General features: G+C 44.4%; 1 protein-coding gene across 1 annotated transcript in view; it reads right to left on the bottom strand.

Annotated features, from left to right (window-relative positions):
• The window catches only part of ENO4 (enolase 4), a 578,809-nt gene that overhangs the window by 308,185 nt on the left and 245,880 nt on the right, over window positions 1-24,744 (bottom strand). Inside the window, 1 exon segment of the mRNA XM_078643902.1 lies at window positions 12,423-12,618. Coding sequence (XP_078500028.1) covers window positions 12,423-12,618 — 196 coding nt within the window.

Here is a 24,744-nt window from a genome sequence, read left to right as displayed (position 1 = left end):
TGAGAAAAGAGACTGATCAATAAATAACATCTTTTTATTGAAACACGCCCATCTCTTATTTCTCTACAACCTGGTGAAACTAACAATGCACGTACTGACTGAGTAAAATAGTTGTCTTTTGTTTTCACACGACTCTAGAGATATACTCTTAATTAGGGGAGAGCAAAGTTGTCATGTTCTATGGTTGTCAGAAACGAAATCCCTTCTTGTCTATCCAGGGAGGTTAAACTCCTCCTTGCCTATTCGAGAAAGTTTCTAGTGAACTCTGAGCTAGCTGGCACACATAACTTTAAGTCTAATATCGTCAGTAGAAGACCTAGTTAACCACAGTCCTACGTCTATACTATTGAAGATATTATTCCAATGCGCAGAGCCTATTGGGATAATAGGAACTACACTACATGGCGCCCAACGGTTTGGATAGGCGATAAATCTAACGCAAGACATTAGAGTAACTCAGTCGTGCTTTTTCACACAGACCCTTTTTTCCATAAAACTCCAAAGACGTCTGGAGTGGGTGAAAGGTTAAATCCGCCAAACTTAGTAGGAGGAGACTCCTATGTATGGTTTTTGGTTTATTCAACGTTGAAGGATACAGTGTTCCAAAATATTGTGCATCTAATCTTTGTTTCCGTGGAAACCTGATCTGCAACAAAACTCTTCTTGACAGTAAAATGTCAGAAACTGAAGAAGATAGGGAGGCAGCTAGAATAGCAGCTCAACTCCTAGAGGAAGACACAAGTCTCCTACAGCAAGACCCGGGTGCAATACTTATCCCGGTCAGCATAAGAAAAACTATAACTTTAAAACTTATAGAAAATGGACTAACACCGAGAGGTTGTACAGTCATATTCGTAATTGAGGCACACGAATATTGGCAGACAGAGGTATTCTATTCATGGATAAATTTTCCAGCACCAAACGCTGTAACAAAGGAGTTCCATTATTACAAGATAGAGGAACCTCCGGATGAGTACACCCCTTTCGAGGAGGTGGAAATACCACTCAAATACCAGGAGCACCTGCTCTGGTTTAAAGGCGCCCGAAAACATAATGATCACATCACCAGGCTCGGTCCACTAGGTAGACCAGGAGCAACGTGGCCGGTTCTAGCCGGATACACACCACATCCAGACATTGAAAAAATGTCAATACCAGAACTTTTAACACAATTAAAACAACTGATTAAAATACACAGACAAATAGTCCAATATGTAATGCGGACTTCAACAGTCCAACCAGCTATTAAAATTCCACAGCTGACCCCTCATCAGGGGAACACAAATAAAATCACACCACAGAACATACAGTCCTGTCTAGGTAAAGTACCTATTAAAAGGGAACAAATTCCATTCTGGTTAGCACAGAAAATAACTCAAATAGAGGCGGTATTTCCAGATACCACCCCTGTGGAGAAACACAGAATTCTGACTATCTGTCTCCCAATGGGGATCGCACCACATGTGGAGGACTGTGACACTTGGGGTACAGTCTTTGCTTCCATTTACACAAAAACACATGGTGTTCCGTCCATGGCGGTAATACCAGAGGTGCTAAAACAGATTCAAAATGAATACGGTCCAGAACCTGCTTTAACTCTGGGTATGAAATTACTGAAAGACTTCAAGCAGGTCTCGGCAATATTACTAGCAAACATAAAAGGGGAAGCAGCAAATGTGGCGATCCGCCAAAGATTGAAGGAAACAGATATAGCAGACCAACCATTTGAACTTGCCAGAATCATAGAGAAATCCTATGAAGAACTAGGAAGAGATAGTTTGGGTGGGAAACCAATGAAACCCCAACTAATAGAAAATCCTGAAAAGGTATTTATTAAAAATAATCTAAACACTTCAAAAAAGAACTGGGATGGAAATAAACAATCCACTCCCAAAGAAAAAAGATTCCAGTCCAGAGGAAGGTCTCCTCGGCGGAGAGAAAGATCTCCGGACCAAGGACACAAGTCTCCCCAGAGGGAGCCCTCTGAGAAAAAATACAACCTTAGAAATAGGGATAATTTGAAGAAACCTGATAGATATCAAGATATTGATACACGTCCCTCTCGATATTTTCAGACTTCCTTGCAGAAATCGGAAAGAAGAGGACGGTCAGAACACAGGGAAGAGCACGTCAAGTCCAAAGACAAAGAACCTGCTCATCAAAGTAAAAAGTTACAATTTCCAAAGAAAAAGGTAGCCAGCATTAAAATAATCAAACATGCCGAGGATCCTGAGGACTCAGCTGAAAAACGGAGAGTGGGCACAGACAATGTTAGACAGCGCAGCAGAAGTGAGCATAGCTCGCAAGATCCTGATGAATCATCTGGAGACAGTGGACACAAATGAATACATTCAAGTGGAAACTGCAGATACCAGAGTTAGCAAACCTCATAAAATATATGAAATAACATTACGTATAGAGGGAGATAAGATTAGGAAAATAAGGGGTCTATTTTGGGATAATCTCTCCAAGGGCTATGACATCCTTCTAGCTGAAAAAGACTGGTCACCAGAGTTTGTCAGGGAGTGCCCTCATGGCGAAGAAATGATTATGCCTGCCTTCTCAAATCATATTCCAATTCATAAAAAATATACACTTGCAAGAAAGTGGGCAGTAGCCCAGGCTCCTGCACTATATAAAAATCATGTGGGATGGGATGAGGACTCTCCTCCTCACAAAATCCAGTTAAAATCTCAACCGACTGCACAAAGGCAGTACCCAATTAAGCAAGAAGCTAAAAAACAGGTCAGGGAGATCTTAGATCAACTTGAATACCAGGGGGTGATTGAAACATGCACCTCACAAATGAACAATCCTTTGTTTCCTGTCTCCAAACCAGATGATTCATATCGTCTAGTTTTGGACTACAGACACCTTAACTCATGCTGCAAAACATTTGCAGTACAAAACTCACACAGTGCAGCACTAATGAATAGCATAGTGCGCAAAAAATACAAAACAACATTAGACATCTCTAATGGATTCTTTTGTCAAAATATAGCACCAGAAAGCAGATATTTGACCGCTTTCTCAATAAATGGCTCGCAGAAAAAATTTCTGTTGTTTGCCCCAAGGGTTCAAGAACAGCCCAGGATTATTCTCAGCAAGGGTAACAGAGTTACTACAAATATATGATGATGAGGCATTATCTTATGTCGACGACATCTATCTAACAGACAATGACTTGGATACTCACTTGAAAAGAGTGAACACCATAATACTTGGGTTCGCAGCAGAGGGTTACAAATTCAACTTCAAGAAGTCAAGAATTGCCCATCTGACTGTCCTATTTTTAGGATATGAATTATCAAGTGAAGGCAAAAGCCTGGCTAAAGATTTCCTAGAGAAATGTGCTGTAATCCAAGCACCTAGAACGCTGAAAAACTTACAATCAATTCTAGATTTCCTAAATTTCGGAAGAACTTACATTATAAATTATGCAGAGAGGGTTAAACCTCTCTATGATCTAATAAAACCAGATTTTAAAAGAATCAACTGGACTCAAAAACACACAGAAATTTTGAGATCTTTACAAACAGACATGTTAGTTAAAACAAAACTGCAAACACGCGATAACACACGCAACCTTGTGATTCGAGTCATCCCAGGAAGATGCGGATTCACATACCTAACCTCAAATGAGGGAGAAAAGGTACCAATAGCATACAAAACACATTTGTACACAGAAGCTGAAAAAACATTCAGCATTAAGGAAAACATTGTTCACGCGGTTCAAACAGCTGTAGCAAGAGAAAGATACCAAGCTGACGGCAGACAGATTACAGTCAGAACAGCAGAATCAGCCTTTGAGGCATTAACAACCCCATGTAATTTACCTACTATGGCACTAAATCCAAGATGGATACAATGGGAAGATTCTCTTGCTACAGACAGAGTGAAATACTATTTTGATCCAGAGTTGACAAAATTAAAAAATCTAGAATATGAAAGAGAATATCCTCTGCCAATCGACATTCTGCCCATACGACAGTACGCCTGTGTAATACATACAGACGGACATGCTCAGCCCTCAGTTTGAGGAGAACAAGCCTATAACGCCACATGCGAGATTACAAAAGACGTGTGGCGCGGAGGTAAATTAAGACCTCTGTTTTCAAAAACACACTCAGTGGAAAATAATTCAGAACAACAAACTGAAATAATAGCGTTAAAAATGGCGCTAGATAATGCGGATCGCGAATTCCCGACACTAATAGTGTGCGATTCATATTACTGCGTCAAATCATACAATAACGACTTGCAGAAATGGGTTGAAAACGGGTACAAAGATGACACAGGTGCAACAATAAAGCAAAAATCGCTTTGGGAACAAATAGTTCTTTTAAAGAAAGAACTACCAAAGACTCACGTGATACACTCACTGAGTCATCAGCGTGATGGCGTTCACAGGGAATTCATTGGCTGAGACAGCCACAGCGGGACCAACTAAATCGGCTTCCGTAGCTACAAAAAAGCGTTCAGTAAAATACATTGACGGGGAAACAATGCTGGCAGTAAAAACGTCATCAAAAGGCGACTGCTCAGCGCTACCCCTCATGTATCCACTCAATTATACATACATAATCGATGCAAACTCCGTTCCTTTTGCTCGAATCCCTGGAGTGGGGGATAGAGTGATTCCAAACATGGACAGGAGAGGCTTGTTAATAGCAGACGCACATATGGGTGAGGGTCTTAGACACCTTAAACTTAAGGATTCTCTAGAAGAATTACAATCAACATATTGGTGGCCAGGAATGAGGCTGCAACATCACATATTTGCAAAAAATTGTCAAGACTGCAACAGAGATCGCAGTGGTGAACGAAACGGTGTATTCCCATGGCTTTTCGCTAAATAAAGGATTAGGCTATCGACATGAAATACCCAGTATGAATAATGCGTCATATTAACATGTAGAGACTATTTTCACTTAAAATGTAGACCCCAGCATTCGGATGACGTATGAACTGTTATACAAAGATTTGCGAGTCTTTATCGGCACATACGCAATTGGCATGCTACATTCTGACCAGGGTCCTGCGTTCAGCTCTCGGGCTTACAAGGAGGCCATGTCCAGCATGGGCATTGCATTGCGGTACTCTTGTCCCTTTCATCCTGAGGGAAACGGAATTGTGGAAAGAAAAAACCGTGACATAAAGCAATCTATAACAGCAAAGGTATTAGGTTCAGGAGCTGGGTGGGTCAAACATTTAATAAGTGTCCAACGTAGTCTTAATAATCTGCCAAGAAATTCTCTGAGAGGTCTCAGTCCGTACGAACTATTGTTTGGGACTAGAATGTTAATCCAGGACCTTGATAGTCAAACTGCAGTGGTTAAAGAAAAATGCTTTGATATCAAAGATCGTTTGGCTATTTTACAGGACTTAAACGAAACAAGAAAAGACCTGAGCAACATAAAGTTGAAACAGCAGCCAATAACCACTGAAGAGAAACCACCTGTCCCAGCAAGGCCTGTCTGGATTCCAAAAATCGGGGATCTGGTCAGAGAAAAGATCGCGGTGAAGAAGGAATTTGGGCCTTCTTACAGAAAAGCAGTTCCTGTCTTGTCTGTCAACGGGACAAGATCAGTAGTACTACCGCCCCTTGCTGGTAAAAAGGAGAACCGAGTTGTATCCATCGACCTGGTTAAACCACAATCATGTGGCCGATAACAAGTAGTAGGCCAAGTGGACTCCCAAGAAGTAGTAGAACACCAAAGTTTGCTACAAACACAGAGGTTCAAACTCAAAGACTAATCACACCTGATAAACCTACAGTGATTCAACAAGGACTATGCAACAAAGCAATGGAACTTAAACCCCTTGAAACCCAAATCAAAATTTTACATCAAGAAACACCAGTCTACAATGATGTAACCACAGACTATGCTAATGAAACAAAGAAAATTCCAAAAACCAAAAGGAATCCAGAAGCAATTGAAACAATTGACAGAACAGCATCAGGCTACTTCATCAACTTCGATGATTTTTCTGAAGATCTGAGTGAACCAGAGGAAAAGCGGACAACAAAAACCTTTAAAGATAAAACAAAGGAACTCTTTCATCAACTAAAAGAAACCTATCTGATTTCTCCATGGATTGAACTTTGGGTGGCACTAGGAGTATTCATCCTCATACTTTGGCTCATCATGGTACTATGCTTGGGACATTTCATTGAGGGAAAGTTACAATGGACACAGCAAGTCAGAACATCAACTTGGTCCTGAAACCACACAAGTCTTCACACATCGAGAAAAGAGATCTTTCTTCAGTAAACTTCACAGCCAATCCTATACCCGGTGGGGTAGCATGGGACAAAACTGATTACGAAATCTATGGTCCAGTTGAGCTCCTGAAGTATCCTCATCAATTCAAGATTTCATTAAGTGACTTTGTAAAACCAAGCACGTTTGCTGATGATTGGGACTTTGAAAGTATTAATGATATGATATCTGATCTAGTAATGTCAGCTAAATTTACAGAACATGATTATTTGCAAGGTTCATCTAATTACGATCAAATGTTTTGTTACAACCATTATGGTAACCATTATCTGCATAAATCTACTCAACCTAGAATTGTTTTAAAATTTAACCAATGGGAACATTGTGCGACTCCACCAAAAGGCAGTTCAAAGACATTTTTTGATAAATATTCATACTTTTCAGGGTTCAACACAAGTAATGCAGAATCATTTTATTTCAAATTGTTAAATAAGACAGGAGTGAAAACCATGCTTACAAACACAAAATTAATATATTCAGACTCATTTTTTGAAAAAATGAATACATTCGGTTTTGATTTCTGGAACAATAACATTGAAACGAAAACGATCTGGGGCACAAAAGATTGGCAAGTGCAAGGTATAGAATCATTATTTAGAGCCTGCATGATCCCAGAACAAATTATATTTTTGAATGATACAATTCAACAGACATCCTGTCTTGGCCTAGCCAAAATTAAAGACTTAAATAAACCGTCTATTCCAAAACCAACACCTAACAGTAATAGCACTACGGATGTTGAGATAGACGTATCCCATATTTTAAACCAAAACAGAACACATGCTGATTGGAAACAATGGTTGATCTGGCCCACAGACACAAATAACTGTCAAGACAGATTCCTGAACAAAATACAGGGGTTCACATTGACCAGGCCAGACCCAAGATACTCCCTGAGACAACATCCAGGGATTGTAACTACTTATAGTGTGGGGAAACTCTGCCTTCAATGGCTACATACATCCACACTGTCAGAAATTAAGCAACACTTAACTTTACTTAAAGAAGGTGCTGACTTGCGTGATTTCATCATGGGACCACGCAAACAGCGTCTAAAACGTTTCATAGCAGCCTCTATATATGCAGCTTACAACGAAGCTTGGAAAGTAACTCAAATTGAGACAGCAGAAAAAATACGGGAAATTGACCGTGTTAATTTGGAAAAATCACTTTCTGTTGTGGACAATGGGTTAATGACTCTGTCTTCCAGAATATATTCACTGGACAGTATTGTATCTTCTGCAATCGATATAATAGAACAAGACTTACTGATGTTGCAACACGGTCAGTCTCAATTACGTTCTATTGTACAGCTTGGCTGGACGTTACAAAATCTGCGTTCAGGCTATGTGCGTTGGCGTTTAATCAACACAACGTCACTATTTAATATCTTTAACCTTACTGATAAGCAAATCAGTTTGGCACAAAAGGGTGCTGACTATACAATTCTGAGCATTGAACAACTTGAGAGATTACCATTGACAATGTCAGAACGACCTGTCATTGAATGGATAATACATGGGATAATAAATATTCCGATAACAACTTTCCAGTTTCAATACTGCCAAAAATATATACAGGCAGGCCAGTATGAAAGGTTGGGCAAAGGATACATTAAGTCCACATGGAACTTGCCCTATACACACACATGTGTCAGTAACAACGGACAGAGTGTATTATTTCTTAGTGGTAATAATTGTGAAAAATCACTGAGTGGCATACTTCTGTGTCAGGGTATTAGTTTGCATGGGGCCTGTGAAGGGACTTCAAATAACCTTTCATGTCACCAGTTAGGCACACCTGCAACACAAATAGAACCATTCTTTAGAAGACTTTCGAACGGGAGTTACATTCTAATTGTAGATCACAGATGTTGTGGCTTGCTGCCAGGAAAACCTTATCTCGTAAGCGTGACTTCCAGGGTCATGTGCTGTGAAAGAGTATTGTTCCCGAATGATGCTCCAGACAGGGAGGGAAGGTTATGGCCCAGTTTAAAAATCTCTTCTATTCGAATTGATACTTTAAGCAGAATGAAGACTGTGCTCCTACAGACGCCTTCCCAGTTGACGTCACCAAAAGAAACGTATGATCTCCAAGTTGCAAGGACAACGGCAGAGATTCATTCAATGTTATCAACAAATTGCCCCCTACACTTCGCAGAAATGCTGAACGAAATCTTAAATATTTCTGATACAAGTGGTATCGCGAGTGTATTTAAGACAGTTTTTTCAGGCGCTTTAACCCCATTCAAAGCGATCCTGGGTATTTTTCCAAATTTCGTCCATTCCATCTTTGGCGGACTTCCACTCCTGTTGGGACTCGTAGCAGGCATTTTATTCTTGCTACTATTGGTTCGTTATTGCAAGCCATGTCACAGACAAAACTCCAGCAACATTGGAAGAAACAATCCTAGCTATCCGCTACCGGGACCGCATAACTAAAGTCCTTGGCTTAGCCCGGCTACAAGATCTAAATATGACCTGGTTTCTTTCATTCAGACCCATCTGGCAGAATTGTGTTATGCCTGTATTAAGATGCATGCTATGCGGCGAAGAATGCGTGTTGGACACCTGTCTTACACTACAATCAGATGTACCATTGGATGCAGATACTTTGTTGGGTCCAGTAAAGGCTCATGCATTGTGCTGTCCCCAGCGGCTACCTATCCTGATGACGGCATTCGTGGAGACTTCACCACTACGATTGAAGGGTAGTGAAGTACAAGATGAAGGCAGCATCGACCAGGTACGACCTTCTGTAAACAGTTCTGATCAAACCATCAGTGAAAGCAATCATGCGCATGACTGCATGGTAGCGACATTTTCGAACCTAGTCGAACTTTCACCAGAAGCTGTAGACTGTTTTTTCGAGAATCTGTCTGAAATGATGTTTTCACCGGAACAGAGAGAATGATTTTAAACAAACTTGCACACGGCGTTCCCTGAACTCTGAATTTGGCCTTCAGTCTTTTGAAAACAAAGTGACTGTGAACTATTTTTTCTCTTCTCCCCTGAATAGCGAAAACTTTTTTTCCAATTCCAAAATATTTACCTTTTTGGCACTTATCTTCTGCTTAAAGTAAAACTATTCTTAGAGAACAGAACTTCTATTCTTAGGAATATTAGAGACATTACATTACCTCAACCTCTAGTTTATATGCAATTAATTGTGTTTATATGTGATGAGATGGTCTCGCAATTTTTCTTCTGTATCAAGAGCCATTTCATGTGTAATTTCGCAAATCATTCAAAATGTGCATCTCCTTTTTGAATGATTATACTGCTTGAATGCATACAGTACCTATACTCATTTCGTGCATTTCGCATACACCATTTTTCAAATACGAAAATGTTTTTGGGGTGGTTCGGTATACACATGCACTGTTAGTTATGTTTACTATTGCTTAGGTTAGTAAATATGTACATAAATTCGTGGAGTGGGTGTAGTGTGTTTATCTAGGTACCTATATTGATACTCCTATTTCTGACCCTTGTCCGGTTATTAATTCATTAGTGTCCATACACCGGCACAGAAACCCGTTTTCAGATTAGGTCATAGCGCATGCTGTCACATTAAGCAAGCACTATCCCTTCAGCCCCCTAGAGAAGCACACCGAGTTCTCAAAACAAATCAAACCTCCAACAGACCTGGGAAATCCCCCGCAGCTATTGTTTTGATTTCGCTCGAGAACTCCTGCAAAGAATGGAAGAACGACTAGTCCTTATGACATTCTTGCTGACGTCTTATGTCCATCCTTACGTCAAACACGGCACCTTTCAGGTATAAATATACCGACGCTGCCCTAAGCTAAGACACGGTGGTGACGAGCTTGGAGCAGCGCTACTTGCCGGAGAGCCCAGCTGATGCAGAAAAGCCCACGGACGCTGCCCCTCCCTTTTGACGCGCTGAGAGAGACGCTGCCTTTTCTCCTGCCGAGAAATCCAGCCTCCGGCGTTTCCAGCCGCCCTCGCGGGTAACTGGGATATCGAGTCCTGAGACAGAGATACCAACCCTCCAGCCTTCTAAATCCCAGGTACTGAACTGACTAACCCCTTACAGAGAATTCTTGAGTCAGATTCTTGGCAAAACAAACTTAACTTAAACTGCTACTTACTTACTCCCTCCCACGTATTAGGCTTAGGTCGGGTACACCGGGGTAGGCGTAGTTAGAGGCACCAGTTGAGTACGATTAGTCAATGTATATATGTATGTATATCTTTTATCCATTTTAAGTATCATATGGCTAAGAAACCATATAAATGCTTTTACAGTATTATTTTATAATTCTGTTTTTACTGTATGCACTTTACTTAACTATAAGTATTGCAATAATAGCGATTCATTTCTCTTGTATGAGAAAAGAGACTGATCAATAAATAACATCTTTTTATTGAAACACGCCCATCTCTTATTTCTCTACAACCTGGTGAAACTAAGAATGCACGTACTGACTGAGTAAAATAGTTGTCTTTTGTTTTCACACGACTCTAGAGATATACTCTCGATTAGGGGAGAGCAAAGTTGTCATGTTCTATGGTTGTCAGAAACTAAATCCCTTCTTGTCTATCCAGGGAGGTTAAACTCTTCCTTGCCTATTCGAGAAAGTTTCTAGTGAACTCTGAGCTAGCTGGCACACATAACTTTAAGTCTAATATCGTCAGTAGAAGACCTAGTTAACCACAGTCCTACGTCTATACTATTGAAGATATTATTCCAATGCGCAGAGCCTATTGGGATAATAGGAACTACACTACAATATAGCCAGTGTCTAACCCAGGGTGGTGTGGAGTGCAAAAAAACGATGGATTTAGGCCCAGATCCTTGTACTGGGGTGAATGTATGACATTGTTCTACATTCTGTCCATCAACTGTGTTTTTTGCAATTTTCACCCCGAGTGTGCTGGGTATGCTCAGACGTGAGTCCCAGGCTCTCCACACCACTGGAGCCAATCTATCCTAGCTGATGAAGGCTGATAGCCAGAACCCGGTCCTTGGATGCTTGATTCCGGTCTGGGAAAGACGTGGCTTGGTAGTTCGGACTGGACTGTTCCCATGAGGCACAGGGTCAGAGCTGATTTGCATATAGCCAGTGTCTAACCCAGGGTGGTGTGGAGTGCAAAAAAACGATGGATTTAGGCCCAGATCCTTGTACTGGGGTGAATGTATGACATTGTTCTACATGCTGTCCATCAACTGTGTTTTTTGCAATTTTCACCCCGAGTGTGCTGGGTATGCTCAGACGTGAGTCCCAGGCTCTCCACACCACTGGAGCCAAGCTATCCAGGCTGATGAAGGCTGATAGCCAGAAACCGGTCCTTGGATGCTTGATTCCGGTCTGGGAAAGACATGGCTTGGTAGTTCGGACTGGACTGTTCCCATGAGGCACAGGGTCAGAGCTGATTTGCATATAGCCAGTGTCTAACCCAGGGTGGTGTGGAGTGCCAAAAAATGCTGGATTTAGGCCCAGATCCTTGTACTGGGGTGAATGTATGACAATGTTCTACATTCTGTCCATCAACTGTGTTTTTTGCAATTTTCACCCCGAGTGTGCTGGGTATGCTCAGACGTGAATCCCAGGCTCTCCACACCACTGGAGTCAAGCTATCCAGGCTGATGAAGGCTGATAGCCAGAAACCGGTCCTTGGATGCTTGATTCCGGTCTGGGAAAGACATGGCTTGGTAGTTCGGACTGGACTGTTCCCATGAGGCACAGGGTCAGAGCTGATTTGCATATAGCCAGTGTCTAACCCAGGGTGGTGTGGAGTGCAAAAAAACGATGGATTTAGGCCCAGATCCTTGTACTGGGGTGAATGTATGACATTGTTCTACATTCTGTCCATCAACTGTGTTTTTTGCAAACTTCACCCTTGACAGACATTATTTTGAAAGAGACTATGAACAGGATCATGGGAACTTTAAAGTTGACAAAACCAAGCAGTGGCCTGCCAGACCTCACTCTGTATCTTCACTCGAACACTGACAACAGTAAAAATGATTTCTTCCCCTCAACGCTTCAAAAGGAACCTAAATGTTCCTTCTGTTCCTTGTTCAGTACCCAGCACAACATGTTGTAGCAATGCATGTGTCACAAAAGGCCCTTAATGTTAGTTTTATTTTCAAAAAGCTTACTTTACTTACCATCCACATATTGAAAGATATCCAAGAGGTCAGTCACTGTGGTTTGATTAATGTGCCTTATGACCAAGCCACTGGACGTCGGTGTGTTTATGCCACGGTTTTCTAAGAGCTTGGAAATGCTTTGAGAAGCAGCATCAGCAATAAGACGGCATCTAGATCCAATAACACTGAAAAGGTAATTCCACTGTTGAGCATCCTGCAAGAAAGGACAAATGAATAGACTCAGGTGGTTCAACAATAAGAAAATTGCAGAAAGGAATGCAGTTCATATGAGTATCATTCTAGTTCACAATATTCTTGGCTTTTAGTGCAAGACACCACCATTGTTATTGTTATTTAAAAGTTACAGTGCATCATTCTTTTTAAGAAACCTTTTCACAACCTGGCCCTCTAAGTCACGGGAAGCAATATTATACATAACGAAAAGATTTTGTGTGGTTGTTATTTCCGATACTGGCCAGAATCCTGACATGGAATTTCTACAGTTACAAGTTAAATCCCACAGAATGGGGAATAACGCCAGAGAACTGTTTTTTCCTGCCAGTACTCTGCATGGAATTCCATATTCCATTGTACTTAATACATACATTTACCACATGCTATAAGCGACGGATAAATGCATGAAAGGTCTCCTGGGTGAGGATTCGGAGGATGCAGGAGTGAAGGAGAAGATGTTGCCTGGCAAGGGGGGACATTACATTCTTTACAGGAATAACATGCATTACCTGTAACAAATGTATTACATGCTCTCCCTGTGACTTGGCTTGGGCTGGGGCAGGGAAGTGGGTCCGGACTACAATACAACCTTTTCTAAAAACAAACTTACTGGTCAGAACCTCTTGCTATTACAATTGGGTCACATGTTTCCACACCCAGAAAATCCAGGTATGGGAACACTGGCCCACTGATAAATGCGCTGAGAGGAATTCCAAATGGGAATTCCACTTAGCACAACCCATAATTGGGGCTTAAATCAATTTTGATCTAGATGCCCATTCTCAACTTGATAAAACCTGTTCTTTTGTGGGATTATAGTCTCATTTATGACCAGATAATCCACAGTCTGTTGGAACGGGAACATTATACACATAAAAGGTGATGAGAGGAATGCGTGCAATTTGTCTAACTACAGGCAATCACTCATGGTAGCATCTCAACCCATCGTTCTTTTGCTCACATGGACATTTCAGTTTTAGCCCCAGCCATATTCAAATCAGTCTTGACATTGATCAAAGAGGAGCCGTCCAGCCCGAACAGCCAGGGCAGGTCCTTGTTGAACCGGAACACAAGCAACCCAAAATGGGGTTTGTCCTGATTAGGGCTCATCAGTTAGGGCATACATCTAAAACACACAACAGGTGATGGGAGTAATACTGCAATATGTCTAATCACTAGCAATTGCTCGGGTTAGCATCTCAACCCATTGTTCTTTTGCTTACCTTGCCATTTCAGTTTGGACCGCGCCATATACAAATCAATCTTGACCCTGCTCCAATTGTAACAGTCCAGCCCGAACTGTCAGGCCAGGAACAGGAACATTATGACAAAACTACAAATCAATAATATGTTTAACCCACTGATATTTTCAAATACAAAAACTTGCAAATAAAAAATTGCTGCCCCAAAATTTGCGTTTTATTCTTTTAACTTACTTGGAAACTCGTTTCCTACACAACATCGATATGCTGTCAATTTTGCTTAGGTGTACTATGAGACACAGTCGATATTGCACATCTTATTCTTTCCAAAAACAAACAAGCATTAGAAATGCAATCGGGCTCGGATTTATTTGAGTTTGAGCTAATGGCATTGTAAATGCCAATGTCTTTTTGCCATGTGTTATGGAGTGTGTGCATGTGGTGTGTAGTGGAAGTATCTTGGTTGAATTGTAATTTTACCAATGGTGGCATGCTGTGCTTTATATGAATATGTTTAAAAGTAAAGTGTACCATACTGCGATTGCTTGGTGGAAAAGTGCACTGCCGGCTGGAGGTGTGTGTGCCTGGTGGAAGGGTGCACTGACGGCTGGTGGGTGTGTGCTTGGTACTGTCACTCTGCTGTCACTCTGCACTCACTGTCACTCTGCACTCATTGTCACTCTGCACTCACTGTCACTCTGCACTCACTCTGCACTCACTGTCACTCTGCACTCACTCTGCACTCACTCTACAGTCACTCTGCCCTCACTGCCACTCTGCCCTCACTGTCACTCTGCCCTCACTGCCACTCTGCCCTCACTGCCACTCTGCCCTCACTGTCACTCTGCACTCACTGTCACTCTGCTGTCACTGTCACTCTGCTGTCACTCTGCTGTCACTGTCACTCTGCACTCACTGTCACTCTGCTGTCACTCTGCACTCACTGTCACTCTGCACTCACTGTCACTCTGCTGTCACTCTGCACTCACTGTCACTCTGCTGTCACTCTGCACTCACTGTCACTCACTGTCACTCTGCACTCACTCACTGTCACTCTGCACTCACTGTCACTCTGCACTCACTGTCACTCTGCACTCACTGCCACTCTGCACTCACTGTCACTCTGCACTCACTGCCACTCTGCACTCACTGTCACTCTGCACTCACTCTGCACTCACTGTCACTCTGCACTCACTGTCACTCTGCACTCACTGTCACTCTGCACTCACTGCCACTCTGCACTCACTGCCACTCTGCACTCACTGCCACTCTGCACTCACTGCCACTCTGCACTCACTGTCACTCTGCACTCACTGTCACTCTGCACTCACTGTCACTCTGCACTCACTGTCACTCTGCACTCACTGTCACTCTGCACTCAGTCTGCACTCACTGTCACTCTGCACTCAGTCTGCACTCACTGTCACTCTGCACTCACTCTGCCCTCACTGTCACTCTGCACTCACTGTCACTCTGCACTCACTCTGCACTCACTGTCACTCTGCACTCACTCTGCACTCACTCTACAGTCACTCTGCCCTCACTGCCACTCTGCCCTCACTGTCACTCTGCCCTCACTGCCACTCTGCCCTCACTGTCACTCTGCACTCACTATCACTCTGCACTCACTGTCACTCTGCTGTCACTGTCACTCTGCTGTCACTCTGCTGTCACTGTCACTCTGCTGTCACTCTGCACTCACTGTCACTCTGCACTCACTGTCACTCTGCTGTCACTCTGCACTCACTGTCACTCTGCTGTCACTCTGCACTCACTGTCACTCACTGTCACTCTGCACTCACTCACTGTCACTCTGCACTCACTGTCACTCTGCACTCACTGTCACTCTGCACTCACTGTCACTCTGCACTCACTGTCACTCTGCACTCACTGCCACTCTGCACTCACTGTCACTCTGCACTCACTCTGCACTCACTGTCACTCTGCACTCACTGTCACTCTGCACTCACTGCCACTCTGCACTCACTGCCACTCTGCACTCACTGCCACTCTGCACTCACTGTCACTCTGCACTCACTGTCACTCTGCACTCAGTCTGCACTCACTGTCACTCTACACTCAGTCTGCACTCACTGTCACTCTGCACTCACTCTGCCCTCACTGTCACTCTGCCCTCACTGTCACTCTGCTGTCACTGTCACTCTGCACTCACTGTCACTCTGCTGTCACTCTGCACTCACTGTCACTCTGCACTCACTGTCACTCTGCTGTCACTCTGCACTCACTGTCACTCTGCTGTCACTCTGCACTCACTGTCACTCACTGTCACTCTGCACTCACTCACTGTCACTCTGCACTCACTGTCACTCTGCACTCACTGTCACTCTGCACTCACTGTCACTCTGCACTCACTGCCACTCTGCACTCACTGTCACTCTGCACTCACTCTGCACTCACTGTCACTCTGCACTCACTGTCACTCTGCACTCACTGTCACTCTGCACTCACTGCCACTCTGCACTCACTGCCACTCTGCACTCACTGCCACTCTGCACTCACTGTCACTCTGCACTCACTGTCACTCTGCACTCACTGTCACTCTGCACTCAGTCTGCACTCACTGTCACTCTGCACTCAGTCTGCACTCACTGTCACTCTGCACTCACTCTGCCCTCACTGTCACTCTGCCCTCACTGTCACTCTGCCCTCACTGTCACTCTGCACTCACTGTCACTCTGCACTCACTGTCACTCTGCACTCACTGTCACTCTGCTGTCACTCTGCACTCACTGTCACTCTACACTCACTGTCACTCTGCACTCACTGTCACTCTGCTGTCACTCTGCACTCACTGTCACTCTGCACTCACGGTCACTCTGCACTCACTCTGCACTCACTCTGCACTCACTGTCACTCTGCACTCACTATCACTCTGCACTCACTGTCACTCTGCACTCACTGTCACTCTGCACTCACTGTCACTCTGCACTCACTGTCACTCTGCACTCACTGTCACTCTGCACTCAGTCTGCACTCACTGTCACTCTGCATTCAGTCTGCACTCACTGTCACTCTGCACTCACTCTGCACTCACTCTACAGTCACTCTGCCCTCACTGTCACTCTGCCCTCACTGTCACTCTGCCCTCACTGTCACTCTGCCCTCACTGTCACTCTGCACTCACTGCCACTCTGCACTCACTGCCACTCTGCACTCACTGCCACTCTGCACTCTCAATCTGCACTCTCAATCTGCACTCTCCACTCTCAATCTGCACTCTGCACTCTCAATCTGCACTGTCAAACTGCACTCTCAAACTGCAATCTGCACTCTGCACTCTGATTCTGCACTCTCAATCTGCACTATCAATCTGCACTCTCAAACTGCACTCTCAAACTGCACTCTCAATCTGCACTCTCAATCTGCACTCTCCACTCTCAAACTGCACTCTCAAACTGCACTCTCAATCTGCACTCTCAATCTGCACTCTCAAACTGCACTCTCAAACTGCACTCTCAAACTGCACTCTCAATCTGCACTCTCCACTCTCAAACTGCACTCTCAAACTGCACTCTCAATCTGCACTCTCAATCTGCACTCTCAATCTGCACTCTCAATCTGCACTCTCAACTCTCATACTGCACTCTCATACTGCACTCTCAAACTGCACTCTCAAACTGCACTCTCAATCTGCACTCTCAATCTGCACTCTCAAACTGCACTCTCAAACTGCACTCTCAAACTGCACTCTCAAACTGCACTCTCCACTCTCAATCTGCACTCTGCACTCTCAAACTGCACTCAGATTCTGCACTCTGATTCTGCACTCTGATTCTGCACTCTGATTCTGCACTCTGCACTGCCCGTAGTCCCATCACACGCAGGCGGCTATGGAAGCCCGAAAACAAATGGAAGCGCACTAGCTGGTAAAACAGTCCTGAGGGTTAATGCTCCTGCTGCTGAGGTATGGGTGTAGCCTGCAGGTCTCAGGGAAGAATCCAATGGACAAACCTAGGTGAGCGACTGTACATTCTCTAAGCTCCGTGTTTATTTATTTATTTATTTATTTTTTGCTATTTTTAAAGCGCACAAATACCCCTAAGGGTGTCTCGGCGCTAGTGATCAGAGGACTCCATACTCTTTGAGGGTAGTTAGGCAGAGGAGAAAAGCCATGTCTTAAGGCTCTTTCGGAATTTGATGAGGGTTGGGGCAGTTTTGATATGCAGTGGGAGGATATTCCATAACTTGGCAGTGGCTGTAGTGAAGCACCTGTCTCCCCAAGTGGCTTTTTTTGTTCGAGGGACAGACAGCATGCAAGTAGTAGAGGATCGAAGAGTTCTGCGATGCTCCAGAGGATGAAGAGCTATTTTTAAGAACTTAGGCCCTGGATAATTAAGGGTCTTGTAGGCTATACAAAGAGCCTTGAACTTTATTCGTTTCCTGATTGGGAGCCAGTGGAGTTCTTTGAAGCGGTGAGATACTGATGTGAATTTGGGAATTGAAAGTAACATCCTTGCTGCCGCGTTTTGAACGGTCTGGAATTTGTTAAGGACTCCTTCCTGCGCATTAAGAAGCAGAGAGTTGCAGTAGTCCGTTTTAGAGAACACAAGAGTACTAATTAGAGTTTTGCCAGCTGACTGAGGTAGATATGGGAGAAGTTTCTTGATTTTTTTGAGTATGAAGAATGCAGATGAGGTCACGGCATTGGCATGGTGGTGGAAGGTCAGTTTGTTATCGAAGATAACTCCCAGATTGCGGACCTTAGTCACCGGTTCGGGGGGGGATCCCAGCTCCGGTGGCCACCAATGTGGGGACCATGCTGGTTTCAAGCTCCCGAATGTCATCGCCTCCGTTTTATCAGAGTTAAGCTTGAGGCAGTTAGATGACATCCAGGAGCTTATTGCCTTCATACCCTCCTGGAGGTTGGCTGCTACGCTAGCTCCGTTATCATGCACCGATAGCACTAATTGCGTGTCGTCGGCGTATGTTGTTAGTGCTATGCCATGGGATTTTATCACCCTCGCCAAGTCCGATACATAGATATTAAAAAGCGTCGGACTTAGCGAGGAGCCTTGAGGGACTCCACAGGGGAGGGAGAAGGTCTGTGAGGTGTAGTTTCCCATTTTGACAGTCTGTGGTCGATTGGCGAGAAATGAAGCAATCAGGTCTTTGGCTGTTCCTCCTATTCCCAGGGCTGTGACACGGTCGATCAATGTGCTGTGGTCGACCGTGTCAAAAGCAGAGGAGAGATCCAGGAGTATCAAGACGGCCGATCCTCCCTTGTCCATAGTAGTTCTAATCTCGTCCGCGGCTTTCAGTAGTGCCGTCTCGGTCCCGTGTCCCTGCCTAAAACCGAACTGAGTGTCGTCTAATAGATTGTTGTCATTTATGTATTTTGACAGCTGCTGGTTCATGGATTTTTCAAAAATCTTTGCTGGGAATGGGAGACAAGCGATCGGTCTATAGCTTGCTGGAAGGAGAGGGTCTAGCGTGGGTTTTTTCAGCAATGGTTTTATGATCGCTTCTTTCCAGACTGAAGGATATGTTCCCGTGGCGAACATGGCATTACATATAGAGGATAATGAAGGGGAAATTGCTTCCGGTATGCGGTTGAGAATGGAAGGGGGACAAGGGTCCAGGGGAGAGCCAGATTTGGTGCTAGCTACTAGACGTTGGATATAATCTTTATCTACAGGGTTAAAAGATAGGAACGTTGATGACTTGCTAGTAGAGGGAGAAGTCACAGATAGTAGAGGGGTAGATCGCGAAAAAGTCTGGAAGATGGTACTGACTTTTTCCTCAAAGAAAGTAGCCAAGGCATCGGTCAGAGCTTGAGAAGTCTCTAAGGGCGGCGTCGGGGGGTTGGATAAGGTAGTAACTACCCTGAATAATTCTCCTGATGAATTTTTTGCCTGATTGATCTGAGTGGTAAAGTAGTGACTTTTCTCGGTAGTTATCGCTCTTTTGTAAATGGCGAGGGCATTTTTGTAGTTGGATTTGTCTGTCGGGCTGTAGTTGCGACGCCATTGTCTTTCCAGGTTCCTGCAGTGTTGTTTCTGCATGCGTAAGGCCTCCGTGAACCATGGGGCTGACGGTGTTGTTCTGTTTCGGCGTGTAGATTTGGGAGGGGCTAGTTTGTTACAGGCCGAGTGCAGATTGGTCAGGTAGTTTAGAGATGCTTTGGTAGGGTCTTGCTCGATAGGGATATATGTGTTATGTATCATCTCTGCTAGTTGACAAATATCAATATTTTTCCAGTCTCTGTGTGTTGATCGAGCTGGTACACCGGTGTTCAATTTAGTGTTAGTTGTCTGTATTGTGAAGCAGATGGCTGAATGGTCTGACCAGATCAAAGGGATTATCTGGGTAATTTTTACAAGAGGGCTATTTGTAAATATGCCGTCTAATGTGTGACCGGCCTGGTGGGTTGGAGAGTTAATGAGCTGTATTAGTCCCACAGCTTCCAGGTCTGAGATAAGTTGCATGGTGTCTTGGTTATTTGAGATCTCAAGGTGAAAATTAAAGTCACCTAGTAGCGTAAACTGGGGGGTGTCCGCAACTGCTTCTAGTAAATTGCCTAAGTTAGATAAAAACTTAGCTCTTGAGCCAGGAGGGCGGTACATCAGCAATCCCTTAAAGGATGTTTTTGCTGATAGGCCTAATGTGAATATGAGAGATTCGTATTCTGAACATATATAAGGTTTGGTTGTGAGTCTGAAGTGGCTTTTATAAATGATGGCAATGCCGCCACCTCTTTTTATTGGTCTATCGAGTCTACAGACATTAAAATCGTTGGGAGTAGCTTCAGCAAAGTCGGGTCCTGAGGCCTCATCGCCCCACGTTTCGGTAATAAACAATAGGTCAAGTTTATACGCGTCGATCAAGTCGGCTATTTCCGTTTTGTGTTTAGGGAGGGATCTGGCATTTATTAGTGCCGCTTGTATGGAAGGTATGTTATTTGTAGAAGATTCGCTGGAAAGTTTGATGCAAGATGGACATGACACTGGGCCTACAATGTGGTTGGAGTGTCTTAAAATAGGGATTGAGTGCGGTTGATCCGCTAGATGTCTTAGTTGGCGTAATTCGCCGGCGGAATAGGTTAATCTCACCGTATGTGCACGAGGCCGTGGGTCTGGAGTTGCAGGGGGGGTGGCCATCGGCCCTCCCTCGGCGCGGACGAGCGCAGACGAGCTTGCCTTATGCGCGCCTTCGGCGCGCATTCGACGCGTCCGCTGCGCTTCCTGTTACAGCACATTTTTATGTCTATGGGCTGGCATATGAAGTGGGCGTGGTCACGTGAAGGTCACGTGGGTGGGCGTGTCCGCTGCAGTGACGCGGCGTTGCCCTAGTAACAGGATGCCGTCTCAGCCCTGAATCGGCTGACCGGTACTGTCACAAGTGCGTGGTACAAGGGAAATTAGCAGTCTTTAAAATCAATGGCAACAACAAAATGCAATTTAAAATGATCGTGCTAACTCCCGGCTTTCCGCCTCAGGAGTGGAGTTTCTCTGAACGCGCGAAATCGGTCTGCGCGCGCTCAAATAGAGCAAGTGGGCGTGGTCACGTGAAGGTCACGTGGGTGGGCGTGTCCGCTGCAGTGACGCGGCGTTGCCCTAGTAACAGGATGCCGTCTCAGCCCTGAATCGGCTGACCGGTACTGTCACAAGTGCGTGGTACAAGGGAAATTAGCAGTCTTTAAAATCAATGGCAACAACAAAATGCAATTTAAAATGATTTAATTTGCAGATCACACCCTCGTATCCGGGTAAGATAGCTCAGTTGGTTAATGTTGCTGCAATCTTTGTATATTCACGAGGCAACAGGGTTGAACGCTGGTCGAGTACATCAGTGAGTTAATGGTTCTTCAGCCAGTGTCTCCTTCTGCCCATGGTTACGAGGAGCCAAAGCAGGGGCCAGGCCCACCCAAATGTGAACTTTGGCCCACCCAATCACGGCAGAAGAAGCCACGGAGAAGGCACCTGTTAAGTGCTCCATCAATCTCAACGTCAGCATGTCGAAATGTTGTTTTCACCGTCTTTAAAATTGAAAATGGGTTTTGGGGTTAGAGGTGAGAGAGGAAACAAGTTAACAGGGAGAGCCGAGCTCAGGCTCTGGCTTGGCTCTTAGAGCCATGCACAATCCGAGCCCTGAAAATGTTTGCTATGTAAAACATATAACAAACATCATGTAAAATATGATACACTTTTTAAAATATTGATGAGACTGTATTTCTTTAACACAAGAAAGCTTTGACATAAATATGTGACAATACAGTGCTGCACTAACACACTTGTTATAAGTGATAATTTTTAAACATGAGCTTACAGTCATGCCTGCCACTGGCCTCACACTAGTGGCAGTGCTATTAGTGAATCAACAGGCAAAACAGTTGTCACGTGGGCCCTGATAATTAAAGAGCAACATTAGTCTATTAAATGAAGCGCAATAGGTTTTGTATAGTTGGTTTTCTAATTCATGTATCTGAATGTGAAAATATGAAGAACATCGAGTTTTGGTGAAATGAAATATTTGCCCAAGCTCACACAATTTCAGTGGAAATGCTGCAATTTATCCAGGTTTTATGTTTTCACTTTGTACAAATCAGCCGCTAAATGGCTAATTGTCTCTCCTTCTTATGTTAGTGCTTTGGTTTTTACCTTCCAGGTTTTCTAAGATTTTTATCTAGTGTGAACTCTACCTGGAGATATTGAAGCGCTTCACATGAACACCAGTTACAATGTACATGGTAACATTCATTTATTTTAGGCACTTGAGATTTGCCCAAAATCACAGGATGTTGAGCCAACACCATGACTCAAACCTAGCTTGTTCAGTTTCAAAGTTGGAAGCTCTCGCTGTGACGCCACATCCTGATGAGATTGAGGGTGGCAGGCAGAAAGTTCATAATAGTTCGGCTTATTATGGGCTCGAATTTTCCAACAAGACCTCAGGCTGAGCCAGAGCCAGGCTTCAGGCTCGAACCCGGATGAAGCTTTCAGTGCCTGTCTTCCTGTCAAGGCTCCGGTGTGGTTACAGGTACCTCCTTAACGTTGAACTGCTGTTACAATCTGCTTGGAATCCTGGTGCTGCTGGTGCTTAAGCCTAGCCTGCTGGAAATTATAAGAGATGAGCTGTTGAGCATAGGCATCCACTGCTACTCTAAAATATCTCTCTATATGCTCGTTATGCCTGTTTGGAGGAAGATATGATGTAAAACTTGGGGTTACAGAATTGACAAAAATTGGACCCACAGTGGCCCACCCAAACAAACCCGTGGCCCATCCACATCAACACTCCTGGAGCCGGTCCTGAGCCGAAGGCTGGCAGGTCCCCTGGGTCTGGCAACCGGGCCTTTCCCTGCAAAGGCTGCAGACACCGTTTATGCGACGGCCGGACTTCATTGTGCAAGCCACTTTTGTATAAGAACTACAGGGAGCCCCCAGAATCCTCTGGTCAGACCACAAACCCCAAACACATTTTATTGAGTCCAGCAGAAAACACCGCCACTCTGCAAGCTCTGGGCAGAAGGAGGGACGAAACCAACGCATTCATTCCTTTTGTATTTTCATGTTAAGGTCCGAACAAGTGGCTCAGGGGGAGGAAGGGCGTCAGGCTGGCTGCTCAGGGCACCAGGCCTTGCTCCTTGGTGGGCAATCATCTGTGAAACTCGGAGGCCTCTGCCATCACTTTGCGCTACACCACTGCCATGAAGCCTGCCGTGCAGGGCTGAGGTGGTGTGAATAACGCGGGATGTGCCTGAGTGCAGAAGGGTTGTAGATGTCAGCTTTCACAGCTTCGGCAGAGACTTCCTCTGGCTGAATGATTCAGCAGACAAGTAGCACTCTTTACTCACTGCCCTCTTCGAAGCGCTCGCTATTTCACCCAGAATGACTCGAAGCACCCCGTAAAGTACACACACGCCCGCTTGTAAGTATGTTAAGTTGCATGTGGCTGCTTTGAAACGGGCATCTTTTACCCAATTCGAAGCGCTCCATGGTGCATCTAGCCAGCTCCTAGGCACTCTTTATTGCATCTGTCCTGTTTCGCCGTTACAGATATGGGAGGGGGCCGTGGGCCCCCGTGTCTTGCTGTCTCAGCGCCGGATGAGTGAGGCTAATGAAGCCCTTTCCCGGCCTGGCATGCAGCAGCTGCGCGCTGAGCGTTGCTGAATGGTGAACGCGCCCGGCCATCTGGATTCACTTACGGAGGCACCCTGACAGCTCCTAATTATAATTAATGTACTTCTTTGCGCGCACACGAACGAAAAATGCCAAACATGGCTGACCAAAACGACATTTAGCCTATCACTTCAAGGCTATTAAAAAGACACCACAGCGAAGACGAATCACTGGCCAGATGACATAACACACTAAGGAATGTGTGGAATGTGTCTCGCCAAAGCCCTAGGAGAAACTTTTTTTTTCTCTTTAACATTAGGAGCTCGAAACTCCTCCCACTTTCGTGGGCGGAGGCCGAGCCCTAAAAACAGCCTCAGGCAGGTTTCTCTGCAAACTGGGCAAAGTAACACAAAATGAGTGCATGCTTTCTGAGAGCTTTTGCACATTTTCCTTGTAGTAAGGCAGGGTCTAGGTATTTCCAGGCTTCATTAATAGCAATCAGCCTCAACTGTTGAGGCCTAACTGTTTAAACAAGAAAATCATCTCATATAATATTAATAATATATATGAATCCTCCAAGATATCTTCAGATGGAACTAAACATTTCATGTGTAATCACTACAGTTATAAAATAAGCTATGCTCCAGATTGTGAATCATGGTGTTGTGCAGTTACCAAAAGTAAACTGATCAGGCCATAACTGCCAAACCCCAATGTGACTCAACTTCTGGTTGGATTGGTTGGCTAGTTAGCAGACATAAGGAAAGCAGGAAGATGGCATATTCTTTAATCAACAATACAAAGATGGGGGACTGGCAGGATTGT

This window comes from Lissotriton helveticus, chromosome 5_1, assembly GCF_964261635.1.
Source record: "Lissotriton helveticus chromosome 5_1, aLisHel1.1, whole genome shotgun sequence".
In the NCBI taxonomy this organism is placed as follows: domain Eukaryota; kingdom Metazoa; phylum Chordata; class Amphibia; order Caudata; family Salamandridae; genus Lissotriton; species Lissotriton helveticus.
Note: the sequence above shows the minus strand (reverse complement) of the source record. Positions and strands in the feature narration are given on the sequence as shown.